This window comes from Pituophis catenifer, unplaced genomic scaffold (assembly GCF_029215685.1).
Source record: "Pituophis catenifer annectens isolate HBS135680 unplaced genomic scaffold, rPitCat1.0.hap2 SCAF_9, whole genome shotgun sequence".
Classification (NCBI taxonomy): Eukaryota; Metazoa; Chordata; class Lepidosauria; order Squamata; family Colubridae; genus Pituophis; species Pituophis catenifer.
In genome coordinates, this window is record NW_027256889.1 from 6,865,204 (window position 1) to 6,887,335 (window position 22,132).

Here is a 22,132-nt window from a genome sequence, read left to right on the forward strand (position 1 = left end):
ATGTCTTATTTTCGGGGAAACAGGATATATATCACTTCGTACTGCTTTACAACCCTCTCTAAGCAGTTTACAGGGCCGCCATATTGCCCCCAACAATCTGGGTCCTCGTTTTACTGTCCTCGGAAGGATGGAAGGCTGAGTCAACCTTGAGCCGGTCAGGATCGAACTGCTGGTAGCGACCAGAGTTAGCCTGCAATACTGCATTCTAACCACTGCGCCACCACGGCTCTTAAAGTTGTGGACACAATCACAAGACGCATTTCGGACAAAATACCTTGGACAATGAGCTAAATACAGGCGAAGTTTGCACGGCAACTGCTGTAATTCGCAAAAGAGCCATCCAAGGTGAAAAGCTAAATCAAGTTTGGCGTGTTGGTACCCTTAAAACTGAGATCTCGTAATCTCAATCTGGGGTTTTAAGTGGAGTTCAGCATGGAAATTTAAGGAATTGCTTGCTTGCAAAGCATCTGAATTCTAACATTTCGCTGAATATGGTTCTTTAGCTTGGTTCAGGTCATTACTGGATGTTCCTTCCTTTTGCTGGGTGTTTAATATACAGTACAGGTAGAGTGACCAGTTGCTTTCACAACCATTCAAAGTTACAATGGACCCCCTTCCCCCTAAAAGCTACTTAAGACACAGTTACAAAGTTCCAACAGTGGCGCGCACCCGCCCCCTAGTGGTCACATGGCTTCATTCCGCGCTCTTGACAGCTGCCTCACCTTTATGTTAAGTTGCAGCATTCTGTGGTTACGTGACACAATTTTGTAATAACGCTTAGGCTTATATACCACTTCGTAGTGCTTTGCAGCTTCCTCTAACTGGTTTACAGCCTATCCCACCCCCCACCCAACAATCTGGGTCCTCATTTTACCAACCTCAGAAGGATGGCTTGAGCCGGTCAGGATCGAACTGCTGACAGCGAGTAGAGTTAGCTTGCAATACTGCATTCTAACCACTGCGCCACCACAGCGGCTCTTAAGTTATGGGCACAGTCAACGACACAGGCATTTCGGACAAAATAACCTTGAGTCAGCATACCACTTCCAACAATCTGGGTCCTCACTTTACCGACCTCAGAAGGATGGAAAGCTGAGTCCAATCTTGAGCTTGTGAGAATCGAACTGCTGGCAGTCGGCAGAATTTAGCCTGCAATACTGCATTCTAACCACTGTGTCACCCTGGCTCTTTACATCAGTTTTTGCTGGAATCCAGTCTTCCGCGGGTTTCCAGCAAAGAATCAGTGGCCATAAGAATGCATTGATTTGCTTAACGACTAGGGGGTTTTGCTCAACTACCACCACTAAAGGTAAAATTGGGTTGGTCATGTGGGTGAACTGACTTATGACAGGTCTTCAGCAATTTCCCATCAAACAATGCCCACCGCAATGCATTGATTTGCTTAATGAGAGTGGCATTTGCTGAACAACTGTGGGAAAAAAATGTCATAAAATTGGATTGGTTGTGTGGCTGTCTTGACTTAATGATCATCGTGACTTAAATTCCAGGCTGCATTACGGTCATAAATTGAGGACTACTCGTCAACCAACCGAAACACCACTGTCGAGAACAAACTTCTTTGGGTAGCGTGCCTTGTGATTGTGTTAATAATTCAACGTTTGACCGTGGAAACCCCTGACCCCAAGTTTTGCTGTTCACACTAAGGCCGAATCCCGTCTTCCTGTTGGAGATGCTTTAATTTAGATCCTTGCACCAAATGCGCGATTGGAACTCAATCCGATCAAGTCGTATGATTTCTTAAGTAGCGTCGAGAATTTCACACAGATAATAATAAAAATACAAACGAAACCCTCTCCCTGTGATCAGGGCAAGCGTCCCGGCCCTGTCGGGCGGCTTGTCGCTCAAGCTCAAGTCACCAAAACCGGGTGGCAAACTGTCAAAATTAAACGGAATGACGTCTTCCGTCCTTGAGAAGTTCTGGGCAGTAGCTGGCCAACTGCTTCCTGCAGATCTGATTCCTGCTACGTCTGGAAAGGTTTCTGCCCAAGACCAAAGGCAGAACCTTTGCATTCCACAGCGCTGAGATTTTTTTTTTCTCTTCCGTTTCAAGTACGTTTCTGGCTGTTTTCCTATCCCGTAAGTGGTTTCCATCCCTTTCCTCCCACGGTTCATTTTTTATCTCCAGCAACGAGAGGATACCAGGATATGGTTTCCATCCAGAAGAAAACCTCCCAACCCACCTCCCCAGCCAAGGCATATGTCTCTGCAGATACATTTACCGACACAATAAGTTTCCTCAACTGCAAACCAGGTTTTTATACTAGCCTTCTGGCCGGCCGGCCATTCTAAAGAAAAGTTATAAGGCTCGTCGTGTCTTGAAGGTACCACGAGATGGCGCTGTAGTGACAGTTATTTTCTTCTCCGTGTACTGCTTTGGCTTACGGAATCCATAAAAAAAAAAAGGCAGTCGGTGTTCTAAAAGTTCATATCTTGAGCCAGGAGTGAGAAAATGAGAGCTCAAAATCCTCTCGATGGCCACCTGAGATGATAGGGGGGAAAAAAAGTCGAAAGAGGGATGACATGTTAATTCTGTGCTCAGACAGCTCCAATAAATATCAACCTAAATGCCCGTTTTATCTACTTGCACCAGACCTAACAGACTGATCATAGGTATTGTTTATTTTAAAAAAATCAGATCCTTTTTTTTTTTAAATTATATCCCAGTTTTATTATTTTTTATAAATAACCCAAGTTGGTGAACATTCCTAGTAATCCTCCTTCCTATTTACCCACCACAACAATCTTGTGAGGTGGGTTAGGCTGGGAGAAAATGACTGGCTCAAAGTCACCCAAGCCAACTTTCACCTAAAATGGGGACTAGAACTCACGGTCTTCTGGCGATTGGCCCAGAGTTACCCAGCCAGCTTTCATGCTTAAGGTGGGACTAGAACTCACAGTCTCATGGTGATTGGCCCAAAGTCACCCAGTCAGTTTTCATGCTTAAGGTGGGACTAGAACTCACAGCCTCCTGGTTTCTAGCCTGGTGCCTTAACTACTAAACCAGGGTGGAATACAGCAGATATTCTTTAAAAAAAAAAAAAAACCTCTACATTTTAGATGCACGGATTTGGCATTCAAAGTAAAATTACCTGAACCATCCACCTGAACCCATTAATTTTGGTTTCTGAGGGCAGAACCAAGAGAAGGCTATTCTAGCTAAATCAGAACTGCGACCCCTTCTAAAATACCGCATAGTGTCGGGCTTCTCAGATGATCCAAAAACTGGCCTGATGAGCTAATCCTGTTTTTATTGTCAAGTTACATTAACAGAACCTTGCAAGTTCAAGTAGCCACCAATCACTTTGACTGCCCGATTATTTTTAATTTACTTTCTCTGCCTGTTATGTAACTGTGGGCCAAGACTCCTCTTATCTGATCGTTCCCTAGGCAGCATCTCTTCCCTCCCCTTCCTGCCTCTCAGGGTCGTTCCCACATTACACTCGGTGAAAGATTTTCACTTACTTTGGCCTTTCCTTGAACCCACATTCCATAACCTTCCCTGTTTTTAGCCCTGTCATTTCGTGCATTTACTTTTTGCAAACAGAAAAGATCGTCCCAAAAAAAAAGACCCACCAGTTCTAGTCGACAGAGGCCCAACCTTACCTGGCAGTCCTTGACCATCAATGCACCTGCTGTTCCTCCTGTTGCTTGGACTGCACAAGGGCAGAAAGCAATCTGGTCATCTCATCCAGTTTCCCCTCAAGGGACATGATCTGTTTTTCCAGCTCCTGGTGAGAGATACTAAGGCTGGATCTGAGGTCGCACATGATCATTTGCATCTGGAAGGAGGAGAAGACAGAAATCATGCTGGTGGGGCCGGGTTTGGCGTGTCTCTGGAGGTCTCCTGACTCCTTGAAGACAGGAGTCAGAAGTACAAGTCTCCTCAAGTTGAACTGGTGACTTCGTGGACAACATCCATCCAGCTCTCTTTTTGGGAGGGTCCTTTAACTTCCCATGCTAACCTAGAGCAAGGGTGTCAAACTCAAGTCCCGGGGGCAGGATCCAGCCCATGAGGTCCTTAGATCTGGCCCACTGGACTGCTCTGGAAACAGCAAAGGACAAGCCTGCGGTGCCTCTGCTGGCAAAAACAGAGCTCGGGAGGGCTGCATGCGGCCCTCCCAAACTCCGTTTTCACTGGCAGAGCGTTGCAGGAGACCAGGGTGGCTGAAAATGGAGCTCGGGAGCCCGTTTTCACTGGCAGAGCGGCCAGGCCACCACAGATGCCCCTCAAGAGGTGGGATTCACTTACCTTCCCTACCGGTTCACAAATGTGAGTGCACGTGACACCTTCCATGCATGTTCTGCTCATGCACGTGCCATCCACGCTTGCGCACAGCCTCCAAAATATGGCTAAATAGAACAGCATTACATTCAGGCAGGTGGGCGGAGCCTACTGCAGTTGGTGCTACCAGTTTGCTCGAACCGGACAGAACCGGCTGAATCCCACCACTGGTGCCGCTGACATGAGTGATGTCAAGATGTCCACACCCATCCCAGTCCTCCGAGGATGGACTCAAATGAAATTGAGCCCTCAATGAAATCGAGTTTGACACCCCTGACCTAGACTGTGGCGGTCACCCATCCTGCCTAACCTGTGACCCCAAACAAGGTCAGCTAACAAATACAACCTACAAGCAGAAAAATCTATTCCATCTCTGCTAAAGATAGTGATGGAGAAGTGATAGTTTTCCAGACGAGGCTGATTCCCGGGACCCTTCGCCCTTGATTGCCCTGTCTGGGTTGCTGGAAATTGTAGTTCAGGCACCCACGTGTAGAAGAATCAGGACTTCTTTTAAACCCGGGCAAGGGTTCTCCTCTCATGGGCTGGCTAGAAAACCCACCTTAGAAATATCCACCATGGTATTGACTTGATCTCGGATCTTGCGGTGTTTCATTCTCACATGGCGAAACCTGCAACAAAGAAAGAGTTAGTCCCTGAGCAGCAAAGGTGATTAGGGGACTGGAGGCTAATATAAAAGAACATCTGCAGGAGTTGGGTATGTCTAGTTCAATGAAAAGAAGGACTAAGGGAGACATGATAGCAGTGTTCCGCTATCTAAGGATGAGAGGGTCAACCTATTCTCCAAAGCTCCTGAAGGCAAAAGATGGCTGGCTGGGGAATTCTGGGAGTTGAAGTCCACAAGTCTTAAAAGTTGCCAAGGTTGGACAACCCTCTTCTATAACAGGGGTGTCAAACTCAAGGCCCGCGGGCCGGATCTGGATCCGCGATGTGGTTTGATCCGGCCCGCGGGGCTGTCCTGGAAAATTAAAGGGGCTGGCCCACATTGCTTTATCCCGGCCCACCCCATCCTGGTGGGCGCGCAGATGCGTGCACCGGTGGTGGGTTTCAAAATTTTTTACTACCGGTTCTATAGGCGTGGCTTGGTGGGCATGTCATGGCTTGGTGGGCATGGCAGGGGAAGGATACTGTAAAATCTCCATTCCCACCCCACTCCAGGGGAAGGTTACTGCAAAATCCCCACTTCCTCCCAATCAGCTGGGACTCGGGAGGCAGAGAATAGATGGGGGTGGGGCCAGTCAGAATTTTTAACTACCAGTTCTCCAGACTACTCAAAATTTCCGCTACGGGTTCTCCAGAACCCGTCAGAACCTCCCGGATTTCACCCAGGGTAAGAACTTACATGTGAATGGCTGCCAGCAGCCGCCGGTGGTGTTTGCGTGTTCTTAGCCCATCCTTCCTCTTGGTGTGCTTGTGCAATAACCAGGCTTCTTGTAGTACATTGGCAGCTGAGCATTTCATCTGGAGGCACATGCAAATTTGGTCAAGAAAGAGATTTTATCTTTGAGACAACCACTGTTTCTCATCCTAACCTGAGACTTGAGAGTTATGTTTGCAAGACATAAACTGCACTTTACTGTACCGCAGTAGGGTAAATGAGCTTATCTGGACATCAAAGGTTGGTGATCTGTGGCCCTTCCAGATGTTGCTAGACTCTTGACTCTCAACATTCCCAACTAAGTGCAGGCAATGATAAAAGATGCTGGGAGTTAGAGCTAAACATCAGAAGTGCCATAGACGGCTTGCTTCTGCCTCGCACTCTTTGGGAACAGCAGCTGTTTGTGGCTTAGAGGGGGAAGAGGAGAAGGAGGAGAAGGAAGAGAGGGAGGAGGAGGAGGAGAGGAAGAAGGAGGAGGAGGAGGAGGGAGAAGGAGGAGGAGGAGGAGGAGAAGGAGAAGAAGAAGAAGAAGAAGAAGAAGAAGAAGAAGAAGAAGAAGAAGAAGAAGAAGAAGAAGAAGAAGAAGAAGAACAGGAGGAGGAGGAGAAGAGGGAGAGGAAGAAGAAGAAGAAGAAGAAGAAGAAGAAGAAGAAGAAGAAGAAGAAGAAGAAGAAGAAGAAGAAGAAGAAGAACAGGAGGAGGAGGAGGAGGAGAAGAGGGAGAGGAAGAGGAAGAAGAAAAGAAGAAGAAAGAAGAACAAGAACAAGAACAAGAACAAGAACAAGAAGAACCGCAACCACCCCTGGTGGTGCAGTGATGACAATGCAGTATTCCAGGCAAATTCTATTCACTACCAGGAGTTCGATCCTGACCAGCTCAAGGTTGACTCAGCCTTCCACCCTTCCGAGGTCGGTAAAATAAGGACCCAAATTGTTGGCGGCAATATGTTGACACCGTAACACACACATACACACCCTGAGAGTGCTGTAAAGCACTAAGGGGTGGTCTAAGTCTAAATGCTATTGCTATCACGAAGAAGAAGTTGCCAGCGGGATACTGGCATGAAACTCATCCCAACTTGATGGTAAAACCATGCCTCTGATGAAGCTACCAGTGCCTGCGATACTATTCATTCTACGTGTCCTTCAGAAATGCAAAAGAAGAATCAGTGCGCAAGGATGTTCACAGACCAATTTCTCCCCGCCCATCCCCCCAAAAAATGGTCCCTATCTTATCTCCTGATTTACATCCGGGAGAAAATGACTGTATTTTTTAATCAGCGATACATAGTGATTAGCCTGCTACCAATCATGTTAGTAACCAGTGGTGAGTTTCATTTTTTTTTTACTACCGGTTCTGTGGGCGTGGCTTGGTGGGCGTGACATGGCTTGGTGGGCATGGCAGGGGAAGGATATTGTAAAATCTCCATTCCCTCCCCAATCCAGGGAAAGGTTACTCCAAAATCCCCATTTCTACCCAATCAGCTGGGACTCGGGAGGCAGAAAATAGATGGGGGTGGGGCTAGTCAGAATTTTACTACCGGTTCTCCAAACTACTCAAAATTTCCACTATCGGTTCTCCAGAACTGGTCAGAACCTGCTGAAACCCACCTCTGTTACTAACCCTCCCTAAAACCGAGTAGAGAATTTGGCAATGCCTTTTTTTAAAAAAAAAAAATCCTTTTTTTCCAGGGTGTAGGAGAATGTGGCTTAATAATTGCAACCTTAGTAAAGAAAGTGACAAAACAAATCAGCCTTTGATGCGCTGATCAGAGCGTTGTGATGCCAAGAGGAAGCCACAGAAGGTGGGAGTGGGGAGGCACAATCTATCACAATTTGCACATATGTTTGAGAACACACCCTGTGCTACAAGGCAGGGTGCCCAGGAAAACCAATGTTATTTATTGTGGAGCAAGGGTGGATAATCCTTTTACTGTTAAAAAGCTATATTTTCCCCAAGAGAAATCTGCCAGATAGCACATCCAATGGTGAGATGTCAAGAGAAAATAGACCTTTTTTTTTCCCCCCCTACTTCTTCTCATACTCACATTTCTTTTTTGCCAGCCCCTCCATGTGGTTTCTGGACTCATAGCTGATTGTTACTAGGGACCCAACTTCATCCCTTTCAAAATAACTTCTGAAATGAAGCCCAGGGCCATAAACTGCCCACTCATCTCACAGGGGTTCTTCACCACTGGATCTACAGCTTATGGTCCTGGCCATGACAATTAGCAAATAGAATAGACTAGAAAAGAATTCCCTTGTGCCATCACTCTGCCGAACACCTAACTCCCACAGCACTGCCCCATTTCTCCTCTTTTCTCATCCGCTCATCTTTCCTGTTGTCTTCACCTTTAGAATAGAATTAGAATTAATAGAATAGAATAGAATAGAATAGAATAGAATAGAATAGAATAGAATAGAATAGAATAGAATAGAATAGAATAGAATAGAATAGAATAGAATAGAATAGAATAGAATAGAATAATGGAAGGGACCTTGGAGGTCTTCTAGTCCAACCCCCCTGCTTAGGCAGGAAACCCTACACCACTTCAGACAAATGGTTATCCAACCTCTTCTTAAAAACTTCCAGTGTTGGACCATTCACAACTTCTGCAGGCAAGCTGTTCCACTTATTAATTGTTCTCATTCTCAGGAAATTTCTCCTTAGTTCTAGTTTGCTTCTTTCCTTGAATAGTTTCCACCCATTGCTTCTTGTCCTACACTCGGGTGCTTTGGAGAAGAGCTTGACTCCCACTTTGTGGCAGAGTTCATGAAGGCTGATCTCACACACAGCCTTAAGTAAGTAATTTTTGATGAAGAAGTGAATGATTTGGAAAAATATGGACGCACAACCCAACCCATCCCAACCCAAATGTCAGATTTGATAACTACCATCCTTGGGAGGGAGTAACAAAACAAATTAACTCGACTTCCCTAAATTTCTGCCTTCCTGAGATATTATAGCGTGGCTCCATTGTGCAAATTCGGAGAAGGAATTAATTCCACTTCCAAGTTCAACATGTTGCATGAACTTTTATTCCACATAAAGATAGGGTAGAATCGTTCAGAGTTGTTCCAGAAGATAGGACAAGAAACAAAGGCATTTTAAATTACAAAGAAATATTATCTTGGCTGAACTTCAGGAAAAATGTCCTAATGGTAGGACCTGCTCAACAATAGAATAATTTGTTTTGGGAGTTACAAATACAGATTAACAGAGTTGGAAGGGACCTTACAGGTCCTGTTCAAACAGGAGACCCTACATCTGCCTCTACCTAGGATTGAACTCAGAGTTCATGATGAAATGCTCCTGGTTCGGACCGGATCGGGAGATCTGGTAGCAATCGTGGCGGGTGGTTCGGTGATCCGGTAGCGATGGTGGAGCAAAGCTCCGCCCACCCACCCAAGTGTCATTACTTCCTGGTTTTAACCAGGTCTCCGTGCGCGAGCAAAGAGAGAGAGAGCGCGTGCACTTCCAAACTGGTAAGGAAGGTAAGTAGATTTCACCCCTGTCATGGACTCTCCTTCATTGAAGGAGTTTAAATAGAGGGGGATGTCATCTGTCAGAGACACCGTAGTTGTGGCTCCTTGCAACATCTTGCAGCTTCGGAGTCGATGATCTCCACAGTAAGAGGATTTTACGAGCACGCAAACTAAACAGACCTGCTAGTCAAGTCTAATCTTTATTTTGAGCGTAGACCAGCCAAAGATACGATCAGGAAGAATTACAGTCATTTCAAAAATAACTTTGTTTATGAGAGATTTAAAAATACCAATAAACTAGAATTGCTAACAGAATAAGATCAGCACGGGTTGCACAGAAATCAAAACACAAGATCTTGCGATGCAAGAACGGTTGGTGAAGATGACGGAGCTAACAGAGATGGCAGAAGTAACGTGTTTGCTTAAGAGAAAGAGCGGTGTCTGTATTTATTAACACCTGGAAACCCCTGATGGAATTTCTGCAGAAAAAAATAATGATAAAATGAACTTGTGGTTTCTGAATTTCATGACTAGAAAGGGTAGACTACAGAAAGAAGGAAACTACGGCATCATTCTAAAGGGAGCAGATATATATATATGTTTTTCTTTTAGCCAGGTTTCTCCTACGTAACCAAGATTTTTCTTTCTACAGCCCTAGCTCAGTGGAGTCACATCCACTTGATTCTGGGCTTTTTTCTTTCTGGCAGCCAGCAGGCCCTATGCTGCCCTATGCTGCCTAGTGAGAGACTTATATAGATCTATTTCTGGCTCGTTAGCCATCATCAGTAAGCCACACCCACATCTCATGTATCCTCCCTGTAGGTTGGGTTGAACTCTGGAATCAAGACGCGAAGGAATATGAATGAAGTTGTTTCCTGCAAATTGCATCAGTCATCGTCCTTCCTTAAATAGACTAGGGGAGTGGCCAATTAGCCCCAAGCCTGACTCTTGAGGAGACCTCCCCCTGAGGAGCCACTCCTGCCTTTTGGCAGCTCTGTGCGCCCGTGCATTGAGAAGAGGCTCCTCCTCTTCTTCCTCTTCACTTATGGCAGCTTCTGGAGGTTCTGAAGGCCCTGGCTGAATCCCTGCCTCTGGCACCACATCTTCTCCAGCCTCCTCATTGTCTGACTCAAGCACCAGCTGCACAAGCTGCTGGCACAACACCACACCAGCCTCCTCGCTGTCAGAATCAGCTACCAGCTGCACAGACCGCTGACGGGCCACAACAGAAGTCCATTTTCACTGGCAGAAAACTTGGGCCACCACAGGCGCCCCCAACACGAGTGACATCATGCTGGCCACACCCACCATGGCCACATCCACACCCCAGTCCCCTGAGGTCAAACACAACCCTGATGCGGCCCTCAATGAAATCGAGTTTGACACCCCTGCTATAGTCACTTCGGGCTCCAGTTGCTGAGACACCGTTCCTAAAGCTAATTTCTTCACCCTTCTGGAATTCCAGCCAGCAAAGGGTTTCTCTTACCTCTTTGGCACACTGGATATCCATCATGAAATTATGAACGTGTTTCTCGGCTCTGGTGAATTCCAGTTTATCGGCAGCCACTGCCACAAGGAGAGCTGTGCACCCCACTCCCTGGGAAGAAATACGAAAGGAGAAGATTTTTTTAAAAAGGGTTTTTTTAAAAGAAAAAAAAAATCCATGGATTATTTCTACTAAAAGGATGGAGAAATGGCTTCAGTTAGCACAAAGTAGAAGGACTGATAGGGACGTCGTGGCTCAGTGGCTAAGACGCTGAGCTTGTCAATCGAAAAGTCGGCAGTTCAGCGGTTCGAATCCCTAGTGCCGCGTAACGGGCTGAGCTCCCATGACTTGTCCCAGCTTCTGCCAACCTAGCAGTTCGAAAGCAAGTAAAAAATGCAAGTAGAAAAATAGGTACCACCTTTGGTGGGAAGGTAACAATGTTCCATGTGCCTTTGGCATTTAGTCATGCCAGCCACATGACCACGGAGATGTCTTCGGACAGTGCTGGCTCTTCGGCTTTGAATCAGAGATGAGCACCGCTCCCTAGAGCCGGGTATGACTAGCACGCATGTGCGAGGGAACCTTTACCTTTTTTAGAAGGACTGATATGTTTTTTAAAAAGTTTAATCTGAATTCGAAAGACTGATGTGGCTATTTATTGTGTTTCTCTCTCTCTGCCAGCATAACATAAAAACATTTCCAAAAATATGGAATTGAAAAATTAAGCACACATAGTCCTTAAGGTACGACCACAAATTGGGATCAGAATTTTCATGGTTAAGCAGTTATTAAGTGAATCATTCTAATTCTAATTTTACGATCTTTTTGCCATCATATGGTTGTTAAGCAAATCCGACTTCTTCCCTCCCTCTCCCCGGACTGCTTGTCGGCAGCTGTCTGGGAAGGTCTCAAACGGTGATCATATGATCCTGGGATGCTGCAATCATTGTACATACCTGTCGGTTATCAAGCACCTGAATTTTGATCATGCGATTGTTGGGCTATTATAATTGCAAGAACCTTTTTCAGTGCTGTTATGACTTTATACAGACACTAAACAAATGGCTGCAAATTGAGGATCACTTGTACAGCATTAGGCGGAACAGAAATACAGTTTCTCTACAAAATGCCCGATGTTGACTCTCCAAATATATATTGTACCCAATGATACAAATTTCTTTGTGATGGATCCAGAATCAGCATACTTAGAATAGACCAATTCCAAATCAAGGAGAAATGTTAGCCTACTCTAACATTAGTCTGAGCCTGAATAAAGCTGGATTTACAGTAGTGGCCAAAATTGTGGGAACCTTTTTGGAAAAGTGTATTTTTGAGGTTTGATGGCTAATAACACCACTTTTTCTTTTTTTTTTTTTTGGGGGGGGGGGGGGAGTTTCAAGATAATCCTATTCCATTGCTGGAATGGCCTGGGAGTAGCCCAGACTTTCACCCAATTGAAAATCTATGGAGCCGACTAAAGAAACTTGTTAGTCAGAAGCGACCCAGCAATAAAACCCAGTTAATAGAAACAATCGTTCAATCTTGGTTTCACATTAGAACAGCTGCAGAACTCAAAGACTTGGTTCACTCCATGGGAAGACGTTGTAAGGCCGTCATTCATGCTAAAAGTTACCCAACTAAGGATTAACTGACATGGTGATAATTTTTGTATATCCCGTTTCACTTTTCTTCTTTATAACTGCTATTCTATTAGCAAATCCTTCATAAAAGTTATTGCATTACATTCTTGATTAAATTATCTTTCCATTGATATATAATTTTATGGTACTACTCCAAAAAAAAAAAGTGGTATTATTAGCTAGTTTTAGAAAATACACTTTTCCCAAAAGGTTTCCACAATTTTGGCCACTACTATAAGCCCAATCATTGGTACTCGGCGCCCAGTGAATAATTCCAGGATATGCTGATAGCTGAGGCACCCTATTATTTTAGTCTATGCCCGCAGTGTTTCTCAACCTTAGTAGCTTGAAGATGGGTGGACTTCAACTCCCAGAATCCCCCAGCCAGCGCTGCTTCCAAGGTTGAGAAACACTAGTCTATGGGATGGTAATTGAAAGATGGTGTAAAACTGGTACTTAGCACTTCTCTGTTCACTCAACTCCTAAATAGAAACAGTGAGAACAACAAACAAGAACTGCAATTGGAGCTGAGTTTGAACCACTTAAGAGTGCCAAAGCTTAAGGCAAACATTCCATTACAAAATTAACTTTACTTAAATTGGGGGCTGGGGGGGGAGGAGGATTATTCCAAATGGTGTTTCTCCACTTTGGTAACTTGGAGGTGCGTGGGTTTCAACCCCCACCAAAGATAAGTGACTCTGGAGACTCACAACCTTTTCCAACCCTTCAAAATTGATTGAATGATCACTGATAGACCATCAAGTTGGTGTCATCTTTTAATGACCACGTTGATGTTCTCCAGGAGCATCCATCTCTGCCCTGGTCTTTCGCATCGTCCAGGGATGTCCCATTGCTCTTGTAATTGAGTCCCTCCACCATGCTGCTGGTCATCCTCTTCTCTTTATTTCAATTTTTTTCAGCAACAATACATCTTCCTCCTAGCTATGATAGCTAGGTCATATATATCTATATGTCTATGTTTATGTATCTCTATCTCTATCTAGTTATAGCTAGCTAGCTAGCTATCATCTATCCTGTCTGTCTGTCTGTCTGTCTGTGTCTGTCTGTCTGTTTGTCTATCTATCTTGTCTATCTATCTATCTAGCTTGTCTTTCTATCCTGTCTATCTGTCTGTCTCTATCATCTATCTATCTGTCTGTCTATTATCTATCTATCATCTATCTATCATCTATCTATCTATCTATCTATCTATCTATCTATCTATCTATCTATCTATCTATCTTGTCTGTCTATCTATCTACCATCTATCTATATCTATCTATCTATCTATCTATCTATCCTGTCTGTCTGTCTGTCTATCTACCTACCTACCCATCTATCCATCCATCCATCCATATCTATCTATCTATCTATCTATCTATCTATCTATCTATCTATCCTGTCTATCCTGTCTGTCTGTCTGTCTGTCTTATCTATCTATCTATCTATCTATCTATCTATTCACACACATATGCACACGCACACACACACGCACACACATATATGTGTAAATAAGCATTGCAACCTTGCATCATCTTTCTCACTGTAAGATGTTGTCTTGTTCCTTACCATAACACCAGTGAACAAGCACACGACTTTCCCGCAGACTGTTTCGGGCACCACATCTCCGTAGCCGATGGTCAGAAAAGTGATGGGAATCAACCAGAATGTCCCACCCAGGTATTCGTTCTCATCCATATACTGCCTGGCAAATCAAATAAGAGAGAATCAATATGAAAATAGATTTCATGCTCATATTTATCTAGGAAGGCACAATCGGTACTCAATCTAAAACCTGAGTTAGCACCAGAATTACCATTGCTAAGCGAGACAGTTGTTAAATGGGGTAGTCCTTAATTTAAGAACATGACTGGGACCAGAATTTTCATTGCTAAGTCAGATCGTTGTTAAGTGAGTCACACCCCTTTTTTTGCCATGGTTGTTATGCAAATCACTGCAGTTGTTAAATGAATCATGTTGTTAAGCAAATCCAGCTTTCCCCCTATCCCACCCCCATTGACTTTGCTTGTTGGAAGCCAGCTGGGAAAGTTGCAAATGGAAATCACGTGACCTTGGGACATTGTCACTGTCATAAGTGCATGCTACAAGCACCCAGATTTTGATCATGTGGCCCTGAAGGCGCTACAATGGCCATTAATTCAAGAATCAATCATAAGTCATTTTCTTCAATGCTGAACAGTTGGTGAACGAATGAATGTAGGACTCCCTTTATTATATCCCAGTTAATTGTTTGACCATTCCTGAAGCAGCTAACGATGGTATGAAACAATGGAATGGAAAATAGAAAATAGAATAGAATTAAGAATACAGAATAGAGTAGAGTAGAGTAGAGTAGAGTAGAGTAGAGTAGAGTAGAATAGAGAATACTATAGAATAGAATTAGAATAGAATAGAATAGAATAGAATAGAATAGAATAGAATAGAATAGAATAGAATAGAATAGAATAGAATAGAATAGAATAGAATAGAATAGAATTAAGAATACTTTAGACTAGACTGGAATGGACTGGACTGGAATGGAATGGAATGGAATGGAATAGACAGTTGTATAAACAGGAGTCATAGAATTAAAATCACATGAAGCATTAGTACCGCTTTAGAAAACCTTAGTAAGACCACACCTGGAATACAGCATCCAGTTTTGGTCACCACATTACAAAAAAGATGTTGAGACTTTGGAAAAAGTGCAGAGAAGAGCAACGAAGATGATTAAAGGCCTGGAGACTAAAACATATGAAGAACGGTTGCAGGAACTGGGTATGGCCAGTCTAGAGAAAGAAGTTTGCAGAAAAGAAGGACTAGAGGGGTGACATGATAGCAGTCTTCCAATATCTCAAGGGCTGCCACAAAGAAGAGGGAGTCAAGCTATTCTCCAAAGCACCTGAAGGCAGGACAAGAAGCAATGGGTGGAAACTAATCAAGGAGAGAAGCAACCTGGAATTAAAGAGAAACTTCCTAACAGTGAGGACAATTAACCAGTGGAACGACTTGCCTTCAGACGTTGTGGGTGTTTCATCACTGGAGATTTTTAAGAAGAGACTGGACAGCCATTTGTCTGGACTAGAAGACCTCTAAGGTCCCTTCCAGCATTATTCTGACACAATATCTTCATGTGAAGATAACTTCAAGAGATCCAGAGTCTGGGAGTTATGGGGATCATTTAGCAATGGGGTTGATGGGCTCATGCAAACAACCTAAAAACACTCAGTAGACATCAAGACAACTTGGTCAGAAGTCCCAGGATTTAGACACTTTCTCATTCATGGGAAAATATTCGGCCCTTCCGAAATATGGTGGGAATCCAGTAGGAACTCTAAGCCAAGCCAGTTTGACCAGAAGTTTTTTCCCATCATGCTCTATGAGAAGCAGGCCAACTAATACAAGAGAACAGGTTGTTGATTTTAGAGTTGAGCCACCTTTCAACTCTTTTGAAATCAGAAGGAGTCTTTTTTCTTTCTTTCTTTCTTTTTTAAAATCTGTGTCAGCCAAAGTGACAAAATGTTTACTTTTCCTCTAGCAGAGTGGCTCACTTAGTTGTTCACCTTCTCAGGTGACCTGACTTACTTTTGGCTGGCTGACAAGACAGTAAATGGAGCTGTCTTAAAAAAAGTAAAAATCCAAAGGAAATGGCTTTTTCAATTTAGAAGGAGGTAGGAATCCTTCAGAGAAGAGAACAGAGTTCAAGAAGTTGAGCACCCCTGCTTGCTGTGCAAAGGATCCCAAGATTTGATCTACAAATTCCCCCAGAACAGATTGGGAAAATCTGGGGCCAATCATGCAATTATGCAAAATTTACAAAGTGATTCTCAAGGATAATTTGCCATGAAGAGGCCTGGCAAGTGGAAGAGAGAGAGAATATTTAGAATAATATTTAGAGTTGGAAGGGACCTTGGAGGTCTTCTAGTCCAACCCCCTGCTCAGGCAGGAAACCCTATAGCATTTCAGACAAATGGTCATCCAATCTCTTCTTAAAAACTTCCAGTGTTGGAGCATTCACAACTTCTGGAGGCAAGTTGTTCCACTGATTAATTGTTCTGACTGTCAGGAAATTTCTCCTTAGTTCTAGGTTGCTTCTCTCCTTGAGTTTCCACCCATTGCTTCTTGTCCTGCCCTCAGGTGCTTTGGAGAATAGCTTGACTCCCTCTTCTCTGTGGCAGAGAACACTACTATCATGTCACCCTGCGAGGGAGGAAGGGACAGGGGGAAGGGGAGGGAGAGAGAGAGAGAGAGAGATACAGACACACAATCAGACTTCCAAAATTCTCTGATTGTAGCCATTCACCATAAAATTATTACTACCTGTGGAGTTGAATCCTTGGCCTGGTCTACCTGGTGGGCCCGTTGCTGCACAGTGTCTGTGTTTTTATACCAAATTTTAAAAAAATCTGGGGTGGGTTCTACTTACCTTTACTACTGGTTTGCAACGGGAGTGCGTGCCCGCGCTTCACATGCGCAGAAGCTTCTGCATCAAGATCACCCTTGATGACGTCAGGGCAGGTGGGCGGAGCCTCCCATCAGTTTTACTACCGGTTCTATAGAACCGGAGAGAACCGGGAGCAACTGTTCACATTAAGGTGCTCTCAAAGAAAGAAAGGAACTCTGCTAAGACAGGAAAGGCTCTCCTATCCAAGACTGAGGAAAAGTGAGCTATTAAAAAACAAACAAACTCAGTACCGAGAATCTAGTTATGAGAGCATACAACAGGTTCCTCACCGTTCACAGACGGACAGTATCCAAAAAGCAATGATCCAGAGTCCCATTGTAAAGATCAGCAGCACACGGCCCGGCTGGCTGTTGACCATCACCCGTAACACGAAAGGGTACTGGAAGTGGATCTTGTTGAGGGACCCGATGCTGCGGTAAGAGGCATCTCCCAGCACGCTACTCCGCAGCAGCACAGCTCGAGGCACCAGGTAAAGGCGGAGGAACATCACCAGGGAGAGCAACATGTCGACGTCTGAGAGGAAGACGAAGGTCTGATTCGGCTGGGGATCCAGGCAAAAGAAATCTCCCACCGGGAAAGGGTGAAGGGAGCAGACTAAAAACTCGAGCATGATGAGAGCCAGTTTCGGAGTGCTGACTGCAATTCGCCAATCGGTGAGGGCATTATCCAGCATGAAGAGCTACAAGGCAAAGGGAACACAAGAGCATGAATGAGCCGGAAGCAAAGCTCTCTGCGAGGTTGTCCCACTGTTGGAATTCATTGTTGGAATGTATTTCTATGCAACAACTACAGTAGTATTCAGCCAGTAGATGGCAGTATTTACAAGTTTGGAACTGCGGTGTATACTCTATGCTTTTTCGTTCTAAGTAGAGTTTCCTGCTTCCTGTTTCAGTAACATAGTTGAGCAGTAAAGCACATGGTGACTGTGCTCTTTGTTTGCTCTATGTGATGCTTTATATAAACAAAATTTCTAAACCCCTCCCAATCAACTGGGCAGTTGAGAAGAATGATGCCCAACTTTTCATGGAGGAAAGATGGTTAACAGTCATAAGTCATAAATATGAACCAGTTGCCAAGCATCTGAATTATGATTACGTGATCGTGGGGATGTTGCAAAGGTTGTAACTGTGAAAAAATGGCCATAAGTCATATTTTTCAGTGTTGTTTGAATGGTCACTTAACAAACCATTGTAAGTCGAGCGCTACCTGTATTTGCCAATCTATGGTTGAGAAAGTGGGTCTAAGCCTAAATCGCACAGGGAGCTTCTGTGCCTGAGGGGTCTAAAACGTGGGCTTCTCTATTCCTAATCCAGCACCTTCCCCTCCAACCCAGAGTGATTCTTGGACTAAGAGAGATGGTTTGGGTCAGAGTCACCCAAGAAACTTCAACATTTAGAATAGACTAGGTTCTGGATCTTCCTACTCCTAGCTGAACACCTCTATTGTTACACCATGTTGGCTGTTGGGCTGAGAGAAAAGGATTGGCCCAGAGTCACCCATTCAACTCCCATGGCTGGCTGTGAATTTGGGTCTCTCTGCTCCTAGTCCAACCCATCACCTCTACTCCATTAGAGTAGAGTAGAGTAGAGTAGAGTAGAGTAGAGTAGAGTAGAGTAGAGTAGAGTAGAGTAGAGTAGAGTAGAGTAGAGTAGAAGAGTGGTGGGTTGCTACCGGTTCGCCCCGGATTGGGCAAATTGGTAGCAGCAGCGGGAGGCTCTGCCTACTTGCCCAGACGTCTCTCCGCATGTGCAGAAGTATTGTGTGCACAAGCGTGCGCACACCCACGAGCAAACCAGTAACAGCCAAAATTGAAACCCACTACTGAAGTAGAATAATAGAAGAATAATAGAAGAATAGAATAGAATAGAATAGAACGGAACGGAACGGAACGGAACGGAACGGAACAGAATAGAATAGAATAGAATAGAATAGAACAGAATAACAGAATAACAGAATAACAGAGTTGGAAGGTACCACGGAGGTCTTCTAGTCTAACCCCCTGCTCAGGAAACCCTATACCATTTCAGACAAACGGATGTCCAATCTCTTCTTAAAAACTTCCAGTGTGGGAGCATTCAGAACATCTGGAAGCAAACGTTTCCACTGATTAATTGTTGGTACTTAAGATGGAAAACACACGTCAGGCCCTGAGCCCCTACCCAGGAAGCTACAAGCTGGGTCTCCCTTCTCCTCATCCAGGGCCTTCACCACACCTCCTCACTGACTCCCTGGCCTAATATCACCCAGGGAGCTTCTAGACCTGGGTCTCCCCATTCTTAGTCCAGCACCTTCAGCACTGCCACCCCACACTGGCTCTTAAGGCCAGAGGGAACAACTGGCCCAAAGTCACTCAGAGAGCTCCTGCGGCTGAGAATGGAAGGGGAACCTGTTTCAAGGTATGTGTCAGAGAGGTTTGTGGTAGTCCACAAACGTTCAACAGCTCCCTGCATCTGGAATCGAGCTTCCGTGATTCAAGACAGGTAACACTTGAGTAATTCCCCCCTCGGGATCAGAATAAAACCTCTATTGTGAAAAGCTGCCATTGCGGTATCACAACATAAGGAACGGAATTGAATGCCAAGTGTTTTTTTCTTTTTTACAAAGCAAGTACAGATTATGCTTGATGGAAGTGCAAAAGCTCTTTATTATTATTATTATTATTATTAAAATCAGTTTATAGGCTGCTGATGGTTTAGTCTTGACTTCTTGATGACTCCCCAAGAGAGGAACACAAAATCCAGCCAAAGACAGATCATCCTCGACTCACAGCCAAAATTGAGCCCAAAATTTATGTTGCTAAGTGAAACATTTGTTAAGGGAGTTTTATCCCATTTTACAACTTTTCTTGCCATCGTTGCTAAGTGAATCACTGCAGTTCTTAAGTTAGTCACACCGTTGTTAAGTGAATCTGGCTCCCCCCATTGACTTTCCTGGTCAGAAGGTCGCAAAACGGGATCACGGGACCCCAGAAACACTGCAACAGTCATAAAATGGGAGAAGGGCGGTATACAAATTAAATAAATAAATAAATAAATAAAAAATAAATAAAAACAAATCAGTTACAAGCATCTGAATTTTGATCATAAGTCGTAAGTCATAAAACGGTCATAAATGACTTTTTTCCAGTGACATCACAACAAATGAACGGTCGCTAAACGAACTGTCGTAAGTCGAGGACTACCTGGAGATGCGGGTTCAGTTTTACATTTATACCAGACCAATTTCAGCTGCATTGGTCAACAACTGGGGTTCGATATTCCTCCAGCAGCCCAATGTTTAGCGCAGTAGCTTTTCTGCTTTTATTATGTGATTTTGACTTGTGGTTTTTTTTAACCCTTCAATTGCCAATGATAAATGGGGAGCTGCTCCAAGACGTGGTTAATTGGAGTAGCAGGGAAGCATACCAGCAGATGAAATACCTCCTGATTTAAGGGCCTAAAATGCACTTTGGGGAAATGCCCATCAAAGGAACATCACCAATATCTCAGGGGCTGCCACAAAGAAGAGGGAGTCAAGCTCTTCTCCAAAGCACCTGAAGGCAGGACAAGAAGCAATGGGTGGAAACTAATCAAGGAGAGAAGCAACTTAGAACTATGGAGGAATTTCCTGACAGTTAGAACAATTAACCAGTGGAACAACTTGCCTCCAGAAATTGTGAATGCTCCAACAGTGGAAGTTTCTAAGAAAAGATTGGATAACCATGTGTCTGAAGTGGTGTAGGGTTTCCTGCCTAAGCAGGGGGTTGGACTAGAAGACCTCCAAGGTCCCTTCCAAACTCTGTTATTCTATTCTAAACCACTTTAATCCTCAGCTGCCCAAAGTCACTGCCACCCGTCACAGCTTGGCAGTAGCCTGGTGAACCCGCCGTGACTCAGCCAGGAAATGGTGCTCTCCAATCAGCAACGGAGATCAAACAGTCCACAGGAAAGAAAGAAAAATTCTTCTGAAGTATATTTTCCGACTGTCGCTGGCTCGCCCGCCACAAACCAAGACATGTTGAGCTCTACAGAAGGGGAGGATTAAATGTCTGGGCTGGCCAGTCGGCCTTGGAGGGACAAGTCTCGACTTCAGCCTGATCTGTTTGGCATTTTCCAACCCTGAACACTGTTTGAACATGGATTTCTTCAGAAAAACCCTGTTTGTGGCCAATGCAGTTCCTTCTCTTTGCTTTTGACCGCTAAAACCAGGGCAGACTGACAGGCACAGAGTTAATACTAGTATTCTTTAATATTAATTGTTAACGGGGGGTGTTGGCTGATGCTGAGAACTCCCCCAAAGGTGCCCAGGTTTTCAGGGGTTTTATAGTGTTCAAATTCTGGGGAAGAACTACCACTGTCCCCCAAATAGAGGATGCACCATTTATGTTTCATTTGCTGAGATGGGCAACTGTAGAAATCAGCCAAATAAATCAATTTCTTGTACCACATTGGGGCTGATGATTCGTATAATTTATTTGTTTGTTTGTTTGTTTATCATTTATTTTATATATCAGGGGTTTTCAATTCAATTGTATAGAATGCGAAGGATGTTTTATATGCATAATGTACACTGAAGATGGCATTTAATTTCGTTGTACAAGGTGCAATGACAATAAAGTAAGCTGTTTTGTCTGTCTGTCTGTCTGTCTGTCTGTTTGTTTGTTTATCTCATTTCTACATGGCCCAGCTCATCTAAATCATCTTCGTGAACTTAAAATAACTAAGATCAGTAAATTATCTTAGTCATCTCAGTTCTCCGATGCTTCTTTGCAAATATTGCAATGCAAACGTATAATTTTTCACATGGAACAGACAGGGGAAATGATTCAACACCAGGACAGAGTTACATTATTGGGAGTTTTTTTTTTTTTTAAAAAAAAAAAACTTTTACACTTATTCTTTAGTTGCGTTGAATTTATATTAAAAGGAGCCTGGGTCCAGATCCTGAAGTGCAGCTCGTGGGCCACCAGTTGAAGAAGGAATCCAGTCTTGATTTGAAATCAGCTGTTTTTGATGAAGCTACTTATCTATTTATATGAACGTTTATAAATGTATAAAGTCCCATTTTGGGGGGATGGGGGCGAATTATTCTAGTTGTTCCTCCCCTTTAATAATTCTGATTATACCCGGCACATGTGAAAGACCTATTACTTCCACCACCTTGCAGTTCAGATAAATATTTTCCAGGGTTATTTCATTTTCTTATTAGAGGAATGGCATCTGCAAAGTATGTCAGAGTTTGGCATACATAACAATCTTTTTGTTATGAGAGAATTAAAAGGAAGAGTGTTGATCCTGGCAGACCTGGGCTAAGTAAACCTGCCCTTCCCCAAGTCAAAGTTTGTTGTTTTTCAGGTCTCATTCTGGAGTAGCTCCCAT

The 22,132-nt window shown here is 43.9% G+C and overlaps 1 protein-coding gene across 1 annotated transcript in view; it reads right to left on the reverse strand.

Moving 5' to 3' along the window:
* Positions 1–2,379: 2,379 nt before the first annotated feature.
* KCNN4 (potassium calcium-activated channel subfamily N member 4) overlaps positions 2,380–22,132 on the reverse strand; it is a 47,432-nt gene continuing 27,679 nt past the window's right edge. Inside the window, exons 3-9 of the mRNA XM_070949617.1 lie at positions 17,045–17,454; positions 13,880–14,015; positions 10,671–10,781; positions 5,664–5,782; positions 4,863–4,932; positions 3,625–3,800; positions 2,380–2,500 (exon numbers count right to left, since the gene is read on the reverse strand). Of these exons, the coding sequence (XP_070805718.1) occupies positions 3,642–3,800; positions 4,863–4,932; positions 5,664–5,782; positions 10,671–10,781; positions 13,880–14,015; positions 17,045–17,454 (1,005 nt within the window). The 3' untranslated portion in view covers positions 2,380–2,500; positions 3,625–3,641. The remainder of the gene's footprint in view (positions 2,501–3,624; positions 3,801–4,862; positions 4,933–5,663; positions 5,783–10,670; positions 10,782–13,879; positions 14,016–17,044; positions 17,455–22,132) is intronic.